Genomic DNA, 15,005 nt, shown 5'->3' with positions numbered 1-15,005 from the left:
CAGGCTACCATGTCATGATCACCTGACCCAACCCATGTCCATCACCTGGCAGGTGGATAAATAGCCAAAGGTGAGGCTGACCCCAACTCCCTTAAAGGTCCAGTCCACCTTGTAATAATGAGCAACTCATATAATGATGTACAGCAGGTGAAACAGTAGATGTCTGTGGTGTCAGTGTGAAAAACCTGACCAAAGTTGTGGTTAGCTTCACGGCACTAATGTGAAAACGTGTAAGACTGGGGCTAATTCATCACAGGTTTAACTCACTGAATTCCGTGGAGTTGTGTCACAGAGGAAATTGGCCCATCACGCAGAGTAGCAACTTGTGCAGTTCAAAAGCCCTGTGTGTCTCTAGTAAAGACTGAAGTCCACTCTCTAATCACAGGACAAGTAACAATGGTTTAGACTTTTCCAGATAACCCCTGGATATGAAGCGCTGAATGATCTCCTCTAGGCCACTAAACTCTCATCTGGAGCTGGTGAAAAATTTTCCTCAAAACTGTTTTTTGAGTGACTGCTTTCCTCAAAATATTTCAACATTTCACTAAAAATCTGAATACCTGATAACCATAACATTTTTGGTTTTCAACCAAAACCCAAAATATTTTGGCCAAAAACTGAAATATTTCATTCAAAATGCTGCCACAGTGCCTTCATTGGAGTTGTACTTTTGATGCCTTATGCCTCCCATTCTTCTCAATTGGCTGGGTTTCCATACCAGACTTCATCTCCCATGAGGCACCATGGCCAGGGAATCCTATGATGCACCCCTCCCTTCACCAAAAGGGAGGAAAATAATGCTTAATGGAAGATGTAGTCAGTCAAAGAGCCTGGCCCATACAGGAGAATGGGGGCATAAGACACCTAAACTATAACTCCCATGAGGCACTGAGGAGCCATTTTGAACGACAATATTTTGGGTATTGGCTGAAATATTTCAGTTTTTGATATTTTGCTGAAAAGTCCAACATTTTGTGTGGGGAAAAATTCTGTTTCCTGACCAGTTCTACTTATATCACGTCAGCCACCAAACAGCTGCCAAGTAGTAACAACGTTTGATGACCACGTACCTGAACTAGATTAGACTTGGGGACCTAGCTGTAGTTTAGCAAGACCATCCCTTGAGTCATCAGCTTTCCTTTTAGTGCTAAAATGCAGTCCTTCAGGACAGGTAACCATTTTTTCCCCAAATGGGTGAAGCATTGTGGGGCCTAACATAAACAAAGATATGCCCACACACCCTGATCAGAGATGTGGGCTAGACTGGGCCCCAGTCTTACACAGCCATTCAGGGGATCTGGGGGAATATGCCACATAAGACCAGGCATCCTGGCTCAGGGCATGGGGAAGAGAATGGGAGCTATATGCCCAACCTTCCCCCCTGCAAGTGGGCAAGGCAAGTCAGAGCTCCACATGGCAGCCAGCAGAGCTTGCCCCACAGAAGGGTGTCAATGAGGCAATATCTCCTCAGTCCTTCCTCAAGGGCGGGGGCACACCACTGGCTCAGGGCTGAAAGAGGGATTGGATCACAAAGACACCCAGAGTTAGAATAGTTAATGCTAAAAAAAATTGTTTTGTAAGTGATATAAAGCCTCATGCTTCAGGGCCTTAGCCAGTCTGATGATACCTTCCCGGGTGGCAGATCATCCCACATCTGCTACTGTGGGGTTCTTACACCAGCTACTGCAGCAGCTGGTGCTGAGCACTGGCAGGGACAAGATATTGGCCTTTGGTGCTGATCCCATCTGGCAATGCCTCTGTGCCTAAAGCCACGACCTAGCCGTATGTTAAGAACTCAATCAGCTCCTGTGGGCGGACGGTTTATTTTTTACTTCAGGTTTTCAGAAACATACATTTTTTAAAAAGGAAGTTTGGGGACAGAATGCAGAACTGAAGCACCAGGAGAGAATCAAAAGCTTTTAAGACAGATACTCAGCCTTTAGTGGCTCTCCTTAGCCTGCTCTCCCTTGCCTGGGCTAACCACTGGAATTTGTGCAGCCCTGCAATTCCTAGCTTTGTTTGCTACATTCTTTCTCCGTGGCCTTACAATCTTATTCAAGTTAGAATATGTTCTAATTTGCAGCATAATGCATGGTTATAGCTAGCAGCTTTCTGGTGGTAAAAAGTTGGCATCTATACCGTTCCAGGAGTGGCTATGCTAGGACCTATCTGCTGTGTCTCTTTGTAGCGCATAAATCCTGGATATGTGAAGCCACATTTCTTTATTTATTGCTGTTGTTTTTTTCTTTAACAGTGAAGCATTATCTGGTGAAAAGTCCCCAGAACAGGTAATGAGGATGCACTTCTGTTTATTATAAGCTGTTGTACCAATCTTGTTTTATTTTCACTGGGGCTCCAAAAAAGATGCGTAAAATTTCAGAATGTGCCTAAGCGAAAGTCAGTGGGACTTAGGCTCCTAAATCTCTTAGGCACATTTGAAAATCTTACCCAATGTCTTTTGCATGGGTTGTGTGTAACGCACCCAGCATTCTGTCATGCATTGTATAGATAATAAATAATGGTGGTGAAGATGGTGACATGACTACGTCCATTCTCAGACATATATTGGATGAAATCCAGCTCTGGATTTCATGCATCTCAAAGATCAGCTGTTCTCATCTCTAGCACAGAATGCACAGCAAAGGTACACAAACATAGTTGTCTCCTGCCTTTGACTCCTTCAGCAAGATCCCATTGTGCAAGTGAAACTTTACTGAAAGCAGAAACTTAGCCCAGCGGCAATCAAAGACACACAGGCCAGAGGCCAGTACTGTTACCATGGACAACTTAGAAAAGCCCATCATAGTCTGGTATGGTTATAAAAGTCAGTGAATCACTGAGACAGACAGAGTGGTAGAAACTGGACATGCTTAGATGAAAAGAACTCTGCAAGGGTCTGCAAGTCGCCTGGAAGGGTCATGGGATGACATGACAATGAGTGGAATGCTTATTGAAGTGGGAGGGAATGTTTATAGCTGAACTCACTGAAATGTGTTTTGATTGGTTAATGTTAATGGCCGAGGTCACGGCCTCCTTTGGGACATTGTTTATTTGAGAGACACTGACTGAGACAAGGGAACAATGGGGGTGGGTGGATTGGAAGGGGAGAGCCCCTGGTTGAAGCTGGGTAAAGTCAGTGTGGTATGCTGGGGGTGAACACAATCCCTCAACTCTGGATTGCAGGAGGATGTCCTCTAGGAGATGGAACAGAGACTGCATCCTGATATTCCTGTTTGTGTCTGCCACAAGTACACCATGCCTAGGGCCACAGGCATGAACTTCCAAAACAAATTATCAGGGGCTGGGTCTCCCAATCAGAGAGCAATATAGGCTTATTCCAGCATGGGCTCTCACTGCTGGTGGTCAGCCAGCGTGCTACCAGATGGTAATGCCACCAGCTAGCTATGGTATTTCCTTCCTGTCCACTAGAGGACAACATCACCATGTATTTCCTCCCCCTTAAGAAAGCACTTAATCCCCAGTGCATAAAGACTCTGAGCTGTCCCAGCAGAAGGGCTGCTTGGCATGGGCACAATTCCATTCTAGACATCAGAAGGGAGAGAGAAGGCATGAAATGGATGCCGGTGTGACCAGACCATCGGTCCTTGCTGGGATTTGAACCATCAACCTTGCTGGAGTGAAAACTGGAAAAATCTGTATGGCCTCTGTGGCACCACACGTGACGTGTTTGTGTGCAGCAGTTGGTTTGTTAACAGTTTAACAACATGTAACAGTCAGCACTGAATTTAAAAAAGGAGAGCTGGGATCTTACAGGTCTTCCCCTTGGGAGAGCAGGGGCAGGACTTGTGCGCAGATAACTTTACTGCTCCTGTAAATATTTGTGCTGTCGTTCCCACCGCAGGGTTCCTAACACCGGGGAGCAGCCCTTGCAATCACAACATTCCTATTCCCATTTACTTTGACCCTCTATGGCAACTGTGACTTTTAGCGTTAGAAACAGGGTGGGATTTTCAGGAGTTATTTAGGAGCTCAAGTCCCATTGATTTGTGCCCCTAAATTTCTGAAGACCTGAGACCTACTTACAACCTCAGATGGGAGTTCACAGAATCATAGAATATCAGAGTTGGAAGGGACCTCAGGAAGTCATCTAGTTATAGTGGTGGTACTCCATTAGTTTCAGTGGAGTTACTCTTGATTTTGCAGCTTTGTAGGGTCATCATAGATTGCGGGAGGGGGGAGGATTCAAAGTGCTTGAGTGACTTAGGAACCTAAGACTCAGAAGTTTCTAAGTCACTTAAGGTCAGATTTTAAAGTTATTTGGCACCAAACACCCATTAATTTCAATGGGAATTAGGCACCTAAATGCCTTTAGAAATCTGGCCCTGTCGGACTAAGATGGAACCATTTCTCATCTAGTCTGAGCTCCGGCACAGCACAGGCCAGCGATTTTTATTAATGATTTGTGCAAACAGCTTAATAACTTGTGGTTGAGCTGGAGCAGATCTCTAAGAAGGATATCCCATCTTTATTTAAAGACTTCTAAGACTGGAGAGAATCCACCAGGTCCCTTGATAAGCTGCTGCTGTGGTTAATTACTTTGCACAGCTGTGAGGGCAGAATTCCAGTTTTCAGATTGTATTAATCACCGATTCCCAACTCTTGAGTTTCCTGAGATATAAATAATACTGGAACTAAAATAAAAACAAAAAATGACAAATGTCATATGACCTGCCAGGCCCAGAAGTGGATGCTTCATATCAGTGCAAAGAAAGCAGAGGTTTGCAGCTTTCCAGTGACATAAAGCATTTGTTTCTAGCTCTTATAGTCTGAACGATGTTGGACCTCAACTCTATCACTAGTCCTTCGGTCTAGTAGTGCTTTTTGGCTCTGGTCCTGGACTAAGTATAGCATATCCCAGATCCTGCCAGTGTAATGTTCAATCCCCTCTAATGGGATAATTATTGCATTCATGCATAGCAACCTACCCTACATTGAGCCCTAAGTGAATTCACAATAAAGCAATTGATAGTTCAAGAAGAGTCAATGCAGCCCAAGGCTTTGATGTTACTCTTGGAATGACCTCTGTTCTGTGACCCTCCCAGTCACGGCAACTGCAGCATGGATTCAGAAGAGGCAGCTCAGCAGTTCCATCTTTCCCTTCATTGATGATTGCCACTTGTTTCTGTTTTGAAAGCAGCTCAGATGAAGCAGGAAGGGGAAAAAATTGAAAAGAGATCAGTGGAGAACACAGTGAAAGGAGAAAATTAAACCACTTGAAAAAGCCCACAAGTGCAAAGAGACAAAAATAAGCGTATGGTAGTTAGATACAAAGCCTTGGTAAGTCAGAGTCTGCCGTCCCACCAGTGCCTGGTGTAGCAGAGATAATATTGTAAAAATCAAATAGGAAACACATATAACTGAACGCTGGAGGGAAGGGAGGAATGGAATCACAGCAAACAAAAACTGTGGGAGGAAACAGGATTAAAATCAGCAAGCAACAGCATTTTTAGTATGATGCCCTGATCTGACAAACACTTACACATATACCCCACTTTAAGCACGTGACTATTCCCATTGACTCCGGTGTTTAAGTGTTTGCCACATCTGGGCCTTAGTTAACGTATAATGTGCATATCATTTTTATTTTCCACCCTATAATCAAGATAATTTCTCTCCTGGAACATGATCATGAATCCCATAGAATCTATCCAATCCATCCAGGAGAGACTGATTGAGAAATACTTGCTAATAAAGTGCCTCAATTCAGCTTGGGACTTGAGCATGCATCTAGGGGTGTGAGAATCCATCGAACCAAACCCCTTGAACCAGTTTACACAAGACTCTTGCAAATCCTAACTATTGCATTGTGTATAGCTGAGATCCTGGTTAGAGACAGATCCAACTCTCCACCCAGCCTTTGGGACGGTTCAGATTTGAACCAAAATCCAGGTCCCAATTGCACAGATAGGGCTAGCAAAGGGACTTGTATGGCCCTGATTATTGTCATATCTGAGCACCTGACCTCACAGTCTTTAATGTGTGTATCTGCACAACACCCCCGTAGGGTAGGACAGTGCTATTAGCCCTATTGTATAGATGGGGAAGTGTGGCACAAACTGATTAAGGCCCAGACCCTCAGAAAAGGTATTTAGGATCCCAATTTCCATTCCGATCAATGGAATGTAGGATCTGGAATATCTTTGAGGATCTGAACTCAAACTTGCCCAAGGTCACTCAAGGAGTCTGTGACAGGGTGGGGAATTGAACTTAGGTTTCCTGAGTCCCACAGTAGCACTCTGAACTCTAAGCCAGCCTTCTTTTCTGAGCCAATACCAAACAGCCAGTCTTCCCCTTGGAAACCCCTCCATCTCACTGCCATTGGGAAAGTGTAGATTCTGCTTCAAATCCACGTGCAAATTTCATGGCTTGGTCCAATCTCTTGTTATCCTGCAGCAGTCTGGAGGAGGGAGAGTACTTGATCAAAGCAAACACAGGAGAAGTGGTGCTTTCTTGACATTAATGTGGATAGTAAAACCCTAAAACTCAGCATGTTGCCAGCTCTCGCAAGAGTCTGAAATTCAGAAACACAGTGCATTGATGCTCTAGGCACCAGCAAAGCAAGCACATGCTTGGAGCGGCACATTTCCAGGGGTGGCATTCCGGCCACCTTTTTTTTTTTTTTTCCGGAAAAATCCACCAATGTACGGAAAAAAAAAATACATGAAGATCAAAAAAATCTCCAGTAGTGTGATAGGAGCGTGACGTGAAAACTATCGTGTCACGTCATGACACGGTCACTCATAATGTGAACGTGCGTAAATGTGTAAATGTTAACGGTTATTGATTAATTAAATCAGGAATCACGATTACTTGTGTGTACTGTGCCGCCCTATCGGCGCCATTCACGCCAATTTCCGTGTCGCGTCGGTGCCAGTGGTTATAGGGCTAAAATTAATTTCAGTTGAAAGTACCATTGCAAAAAATTTAGATTTCGCTGAATTATTAAAAGACCACGCAAGTATAAAAACCAGAAAAATTCAGTTCATGTCAATTCTTTTAATTTATGAGAAACTGGGCACATCCGAAGACACTAACGTTTTTCAGGACAGTGTATAGTTGAACCCAAATTGTTTGTAATTGTGATTTTGTTAAAATTAAATGAGTACACTACTAGGAAATTGTTTTATTTCACTAACTACAAATTCTTTGCTTTCATTTTTTTAAAATTTTAAACAGCCAAAAAACAAAACAAAACAAAAGCATTACAAAGTGCAAACATGTGTAAAAGCCAAAAAAGGGGGGCGGCCAAAATTTTTTTTGCTTGCGGCGGCAAAAAACCTAGAGCCGGCCCTGTTGATGCTCAACATCAATAACAGACCCGCAAATCACTCTCTCTCCCGGTGCTCTAATCTTAAGACAACTTGCATGCCTATTTTTTCCAAATTCCTTGCTGTTCTTTGCTCTCTAAAAGCCCGCTAGATCCTATGAGGAAAGCATAATGTGACCTGAAGTACAAACCAGGAGGTGGGGGTAGCCGTGGGGGGAATCCCAAGATTAAAAAAGAATCTTTCCTTTCAACTCTGGACAAGAGAAGCAAGACAAAGACACAGTGTTTCTGAGCCAAGGAGTCTTTATGAATCTCCTTGTTTAGTTTGAGGACCTAGCTTCTAAGATTGCAAGTGCAATTATTGTATCTTCTGGTGCTAGTTAACCCTGCAGAATCCCTGCATTTATAATTAAAAGGGCAAGCCACAAATAAGTTTCTCAGTGGTTTGTCTTTAAAGTGGCCAAGCAGGAATAATAATGAATGAACTGAATTGACGTTAAGCCCTTTCTGATTGCTGCCCTTAACTGGCCAACATCAGGATAATCATATGTTTAAACCGTATTTATGCTCTAACAACGCTTTCAATGCAGAAGAATTTTAAAACAATCAAATTTCCTTTTCATTATGGTTTGAGCTTTCCTTTTTGGCATTGTGCTCAATTAGTCAAAAAAGGCTGTTCAGTTGCGTTGCCTGTTGTTGTTGGGGGTTTTTAGGTCAGTTTCCCTTTGTGGTTTTCATGCAGTAACAATTTGCTGGTGGTGTTCAGATTCACAATAGTGCAGGGGAACTTTTAAATTGCCCTCAAACTTAGTTTGCATAGCTGAAATTAATTTTCAAAATCACAAAAAAAAAACTGAACATGCACTTTTACAAAAGCGCTTTTTAACATAAACCTACACTTCCGGCTAAATATTCCAACCATGGTGTCCATCAAAAACAGTGAACCAGATTCTGTTCTGAGGGATGCATGTGTAAATCCAAAGTACTTCCGCTGAAGGCAATGGCATTACCCCAGCTTTACAGCTGTTTAAAATGAGAATGTGGCCTGATTTCTGTTACTCTTGAGTGGACGATGTGACTGCCTCTTCATGAAGCTTAGTTGAAAAAGCATTAGGATGAATAGATTTTAGTGTTGTTATTAATTATTATTGTGGTGGCTATGAGCTCCAGTTATGGACCATGACCCCATTGTGCTAGGTGCTGTACAAACAGAACAGACAGACAGTCCCTGACCCAATCAGCTTACATGCCTGAATACTTTCATACATATTCAAACCAGGAAGGACTGCTTTAATCCTGGCCTTCAGAACTGATAATCACGCTGGCAAAGCTAAGAGAACTCTGTGGGACTTATAGGCTGCTGAACCGTAGTGGCCCAACGGCAGAGGTCCTCTTTCTACAGGTGTGTTTATGACATGCCATAGCTATCATAATCCCCCAAACCAACTAGTGCTCAGGAGCACAGACATCCTACAGAACTCTAGGTGCTTCCGTTACAGACTAGGGTCCGATGTTAAGCATGTTTGCTCTTTTTTAAGGCACTTTTTGATCCACTGAAAACTGGGGCCTGCTCATGAGTCACGCTGAGCATCCACAAGTCCTGTTGAAGAAGAGACATTGGGAGGCTCTCAGCCCCATGCTAGGCCCATAATGACGCTAGTTAATGGCTTAAGAGTAAGCACAGAAATTCTTGACCTTACCTGTAGGGGCTGCAGTCATTCTGACACCTTCTGTGACTGCAGGCTCATGTCCCTCCAGATACTGAACCAAATTCTTCTCTCAGTTCCAAAAATTCACAGGGTAGATGGTCCACCGGTTAGAGTGTTAATCAGAGACCTGATGTCAAGACCTCATGTTGCCACAAACTTTCTATCTGACTCGGGCAAGTCACATCGGCCCAGATCCTTCAATTCCCAGATCTTCCAACTGCCTAACTCTCATTTAAATCACTGGGCCTTAGTCTCTGTGTGCCTGTGGTCCCCATGAGAAAAACAGCACTTTCCTACCTCCAAGGGGTGGGAGTTTACAAATTGTAACATGTGCAGATACTGTAGTTCTTGGGTCATGTAAGTATCATAGCTAAAGGTACAATTGCCACTGAAATGAACCTGTGTCGAAATCTGGCCATGTGGACACCGTGCACTTCCTGTGGTAGCCAGAGCAGATGAAGCTACAAGTCTATCAACCGTATAGCCTGTGTACTAGACAAGGAGTGGGGCCTGGTGGAGTGGGACATTGTTACAAAGCATTATTAGAGATTTTCAAAATGTTTTGAAGTCAGAATCCAAGTCATTTGCCACGGACCATGAAAACATTTTTTGTTTGTGTGAAAACAATCAGTTGGAACACGTCAGTGCACAGATTTCATTCTTGCCATAACCATCCCCTTTCTCTTCTCTTTGCTTTCCAGCTCAGGGGAGACGGTCACCAGTGTGACAAGTCTGTCCCCGCTACAGCCCAAAAAAGTAAAGAAAAAGAAAGAGAAGGCTGAGCAACCCCCAGCTATCCCAGCGAAAGGTATGAGGCAACTAACGCAGCCCACAGAGCTGTATTTCTGCCAAGGGGTGTGATTGAGCAGGGAGGGCAAGGAGTTGGGAGCCAGGACTCCTGGGTTCTATCTTGGACTCTACCACTCACTGCATGAGCTAGGCCAAATTCATTCATGTCTCCATGCCTGTGATCTCCCACATGACAAATGGGGGCCCTACATACCTAGAGTGTTTCCCACGAGTGCTATGATGTGTAACCAATGTTTGTGAAAGGCTTTGGGCCCACATCCTGAAATGTATTTAGATGCCTAACTTGCATTGATAGGCGCTTAAATGCCTTAGAGACTCTGGGCCTTGTAATCCTCACTGGCAAGGCAGTGAAGAGAGGGGTTTTGTTACCTGAGATCTGCTAGGGCATGTCATGCTGTTTAGACCTGTTTATACATCTAGGGCCAGACTGTCAAGTGCTCAGCACCCCGGCAGGGGGCAGGTTTTCAAATGGGCCCAGCTCCCCTCAGCTCCCATTCATTTTCAAAAGAAAATGCACCCAGCATGCTGAACTCCTGCGAAAATCCTGCCTGGGTTGTAGAGACTGAGTGTTTGAAAGTCCAGTCCTCAGGGTCTAATTTTCAAAGTGGGTTTCCAACTCCATACATGCAGGCCACTGTATGTGACTTTCTGAGCACCATTGCCCGTGTCATGCAAGGGGTGCAGTGTGCCTGGGTCTCATGAGTGCGTGAGAGTCATAGCACTCAGAGACGCACAGGCACGTCTCTCTACACACAAACGAGGACCATGCTTTGAAAATTGTGCTCTTTCTATGTTACAGGTTTTAATAACAAATGTGCTTCACACTTCAAGACTTGCATGTAGGTTTTTTGCTGCTGTTGCTAACCTGCTATTAATCCAGGTGTATAACTGCTGGTGCACATGCTAAAAGTAATCCCAAATTGCATTATGTGAAGTAATCTCTTGATATTTATTTTTATAGCTCCAATAGCCAATACTTTTCAGAAACCTAAGCTGTTGAAACCTCAAAGAAAAATTATTCTGGTGAGTAGTTATTTTATATAACTTTATTTTCCCCTGTATTTGTTTCTCTCAATATAATTTTGGCAGTATTGCTAACACCCAGTGTTCAGAAAGTTGTGAGATTGGATCAAGAGATCATTTTAACGTCATACACTTTGGATATTTCACCTTTGTCTTCTGGTGCCTGAGCCTTTAGCTTACACTTGGGTCTTGTCAAGCTTTTCTCTGCAATCATAAGGGCTAGAAATGTAATTTTTTTTAAATGAAAGCTGAGATTGACAGGTTTCAGAGTAGCAGTCGTGTTAGTCTGTATTCACAAAAAGAAAAGGAGTACTTGTGGCACCTTAGAGACTAACCAATTTATTTGAGCATAAGCTTTCGTGAGCTGCAGCTCACTCTGATGAAGTGAGCTGCAGCTCACGAAAGCTTATGCTCAAATAAATTGGTTAGTCTCTAAGGTGCCACAAGTACTCCTTTTCTTTTAGCTGAGATTGAGTCTCACATGCCTCCAAGAGTTGGAGCTTTGAGAAAAATACCAGATAACACAAAACTTGATAGATGGCAACATTGGTTTGAGTGTTTTCCAATACTAAATATAGGGCCTGATTCTGCTCCAAACTGGGGAAATCAGGAGTAACAAAGGTAAGTGACCTTACCCATCTGTAAAGCTTAAGAGAAAAGAAAACTTCCAAGACAGTTGGTGAATGGGTCTTTAAAACAAACTAACCTCCAGATACTGCTGCACTGATGCCACTGTCTGGCATCCTGACTAATGTTGTCTCATTGTTTCCATGTACTCCTGTCAGTCTGTCTGTAGCCATCAGTTGTCTCTTGTCCTATACTTGGATTGTCAGCTCTTGGGGGCAGAGACTGTCTTTGTCCCGTGTTTCTACAGCGCCTAGTACAATGTGGTCCTGGTCTCAGGGTTAGTCTGCAGGCTCAAATGATCAAGAACATAAGAACAGCCAGTGGTCCATCTAGCCTATGATCCTGTCTTCTGACAGTGGCCAGTGCCAGATGCTTCAGAGGGAGTGAACAGAACAGGTAATCGTCAAGTGATCCATCCCCTGTTGTCCACTCCCAGCTTCTGGCAAACAGAGGCTCAGGGACACCCAGAGCATGGGGGTTGCATCCCTCACCATCTTGGCTAATAGCCATTGATGGACTGAACCTCCAGCAAGCCAAGCAGACTCTGACATTTTTCACTGTTGCTAATGAATCAATACCCCAGCAGGGCATTGGAGCACTGTGTCCCCAAAGCTTCTGTTTAATGGCTTTGCTTTCAGATAAGAGAAAAACTGGGTACCTGGTTGTCAGTGGTCGTTCAGTGTTCCATGCCCCTTCATGCATGAATGGGTGCTAACTGTGGAGTCCTGGCCTAATTCCAGTTGGGTTCATTAACATCCTGCCAGGCGAGAGTTCCTGGAAAGGCTGTTGCATTCCTCCCCAGAGTGGGCAGGTTTCACTAGTGCAGGGTGTGAAGTTTGCAAAGTGCATGAAAGGAATTACATAAATGGAGGTTATTATATGATCCAAACGCTTTGTGCAAAGAACATTGAGGTCACAGAGTAAAACACTCAAAATCATGAGACTGCTGCCACCCTATAGACTATGCGATATAAATACACAAATGTTAATTACTATTATTCTTATTTATTGTGCCTGAGGGCCGCTGCTGTAGCTAAGATGTTTCCTTCTTCAGACCTCCTATTTAAAGATGACATGAGCAGCCAGACTTAGCCCTCCGTTCAGCACTGTACTTAAGCACATTTGATTCCAGTTGCTTTCGTCTCTCTGGAATGCTGCTGGTGAATCTGGCCCCAAATATTTTTTCACTCTCCAGCCGGCTACATCACATATGGCCCCTGCTGAGGCTCAGTCTCTCTGTCTGTTTTGGAGGTGGACAGGAAAAAAAGGCTTTTCAAAGAAAGTGATCTGCTTCATTTTTCCAAAGTAAGTGAAGACTCCCATTCCGTGCAGTCAGCAGACTCTGGGTTAGTGCCTTGCTGTCAGGCTTTAATCTGGAAGCTGTCTCCCTCCCTGGCTGTCTTTTCTTTCACATCAGATTACACCTGGGGACCCACTGGAGCATGAGGAGTACAGTTCATCTGCTGATCCAGGCTTGTTTTTAAAGAACAGAATTCACCCAACAAAAACAATGTGAAAGTACAGGCCTACTAGAACTACTGCAGTGTTAGCAACAGTGGGAAATTTCCCAGACAGGTATTTGCAAGGTGCCATTAGCCTTCGTATATAAGTTCCCGGGCAAAGTTTGAACCCAATGCCTGCAGTAAAGGTGTGTGACCACATCCTGGATGGCATAAATTGGCATCATTTTGTGGATTTCAGTGTAGCGACCCAATCTGTACCAGATGAGGGTCTGGCCTAATATCCCAGCAGAGTCAAAACCTGCACAAAATGGATTATACTTGTCACAGCCTCTATATAGACACACTCTAATAGCCATTCCTGGGTATAGTAACCCTCCTCATACAGCAAAGCTGATTGGTGAAACAATCTGACTTAATATGCCATATAGGCACCAACTCTGTGGGTGCTCTGGGGCTGGAGCACCCACAGGAAAAAAATAGTGAGTGCTCAGCACCCACCAATCAGCTCCTTTCCTCCCTCAGCACCTCCCGCCTGCCAGTGATCAGCTGTTCAGCGGTGTGCAGGAGGCATGGGGTTGGAGGGGGAGGAACGGGGGCAGCAAGAGGCAAAGCGAGGGTGGGGTGCGCTCGGGGGGGGAGTGGAATGGGAAGGGAAGAGGCGGGGTGGGTTTGGAGGGGCGGAACCCTGGGGAAAGGGGTGGAGTGGGGGAGGGGCCTGGGGTGGAGCGGGAGTCAAGCACCCCTGGGGAAACCACAAAGTTCGCGCCTCTGATAAGCCATGTCTCTTATCAATGAGAAAATGTCCCTTTCATGATGTGGAGTGTAAAAAGAAGACATTACAGACCCGCTGGGGGTAACAGTACATCGGGTTGGAACTGGTTGGACAAAATTTTTTAGTTGGAGGAAAGAATTTCCTGTTTTTCCTGATCCGTAGTGTTCTGGGATGAAAAACTCAGCTGGGAATCAGGCGGTGCAGGGACTTGAACTGCGTGTTCCACATACACGGACCTTCCAGACCTGCAAAGCTCCAGTTATGATCCAAAAATATTTTGATGCAAGTTTGTTTTCGCAAAAACATTCTGGTTTCATACCAGTGCAGAACCAAACCAAATTTAAAAGCAAGTGTTGCTGTCACAAGAAATTGTCATCCTCTGGTTGGCTCTAGTTAAAGCTATAAACAGCATGGGAATGAAAGCCTAGGTCCCATAATCAATAACAGTTATTACATCTCTCCATAATCAGATTAATAATGCAGCCTAAATGAATTAACAGACATGAATGTGCAAGGAATTTGTTACACTTTTGTAGCAATTTCCTTATGCCAGTTCATAAAAATTACCAAGAAATTTGTAGCCGTTATGTTCAGATTTCCATCAAAACATTTAAGATGCAAATTTTCAAAAGTGCCTGAAATTTCAGGTGCCCCAGCTGAGTTACTGAAGGTGCGTGCTCAAAAATTAAGATTCCAAATTAGTGAACAGCGCTAAGTAGGCCATAGCAATTTGATTTGGGCTGTTAAAAATGGAATAAAACATATGCCCAAGAAAAGCCCACCACAAGGATTTTGGTTAAAAAAAAATCACTCAAAGAGGTCTGAATGTTAAGGATCAAATTCTGCTTTTGATTAATCTGGTGTGAATCAGTGTAGTTATTGCTATGAGGGTAAGTGAGAGGAAAATTCGGGTCTAATTCTGAGCTCAGTTACAGCAGTGGAAATCAAGAGTGACTCCCCTGAAATCAGTGGAGTTACATAGGCACAGGGGAAAGTGAGAAGGGAAATATTCATTTTTCTCCTTGCAGAGTTTAATGAAACTCAGCACTATCCTAATGCTCCCTGTGGGAATCACCCCACACACACACACACACACACGCACTCCTCTCCCCTTCCACACAACAGGGCATAATGTGGCATGTTCCATCATTAAAGTGCTCTAGACATGTGACCACTCATGGCACCTCGGGGAGATGGTCCTTATGATCCCTGATGGATAAGCTGGACCACAGAAATCTTAACTGACTTGCCAGAGGTCCCACAGGCAGTTTTCCATCTGAGCTGGAAGTAAGTCCCAGAGGTCCTGACACCTG

At 44.1% G+C, this 15,005-nt stretch overlaps 1 protein-coding gene across 1 annotated transcript in view; it reads left to right on the top strand.

Moving 5' to 3' along the window:
- Nucleotides 1-15,005, top strand: part of VSTM4 (V-set and transmembrane domain containing 4) — a 53,849-nt gene that overhangs the window by 25,574 nt on the left and 13,270 nt on the right. Inside the window, exons 5-7 of the mRNA XM_048858778.2 lie at nucleotides 2,255-2,288; nucleotides 9,699-9,805; nucleotides 10,769-10,830. Of these exons, the coding sequence (XP_048714735.1) occupies nucleotides 2,255-2,288; nucleotides 9,699-9,805; nucleotides 10,769-10,830 (203 nt within the window). The remainder of the gene's footprint in view (nucleotides 1-2,254; nucleotides 2,289-9,698; nucleotides 9,806-10,768; nucleotides 10,831-15,005) is intronic.

Source organism: Caretta caretta, chromosome 7 (genome assembly GCF_965140235.1).
Source record: "Caretta caretta isolate rCarCar2 chromosome 7, rCarCar1.hap1, whole genome shotgun sequence".
NCBI classification, from domain to species: Eukaryota; Metazoa; Chordata; order Testudines; family Cheloniidae; genus Caretta; species Caretta caretta.
The sequence above is the reverse complement of the archived record's forward strand: the minus strand, read 5'-3'. Positions and strand labels throughout refer to the sequence as shown.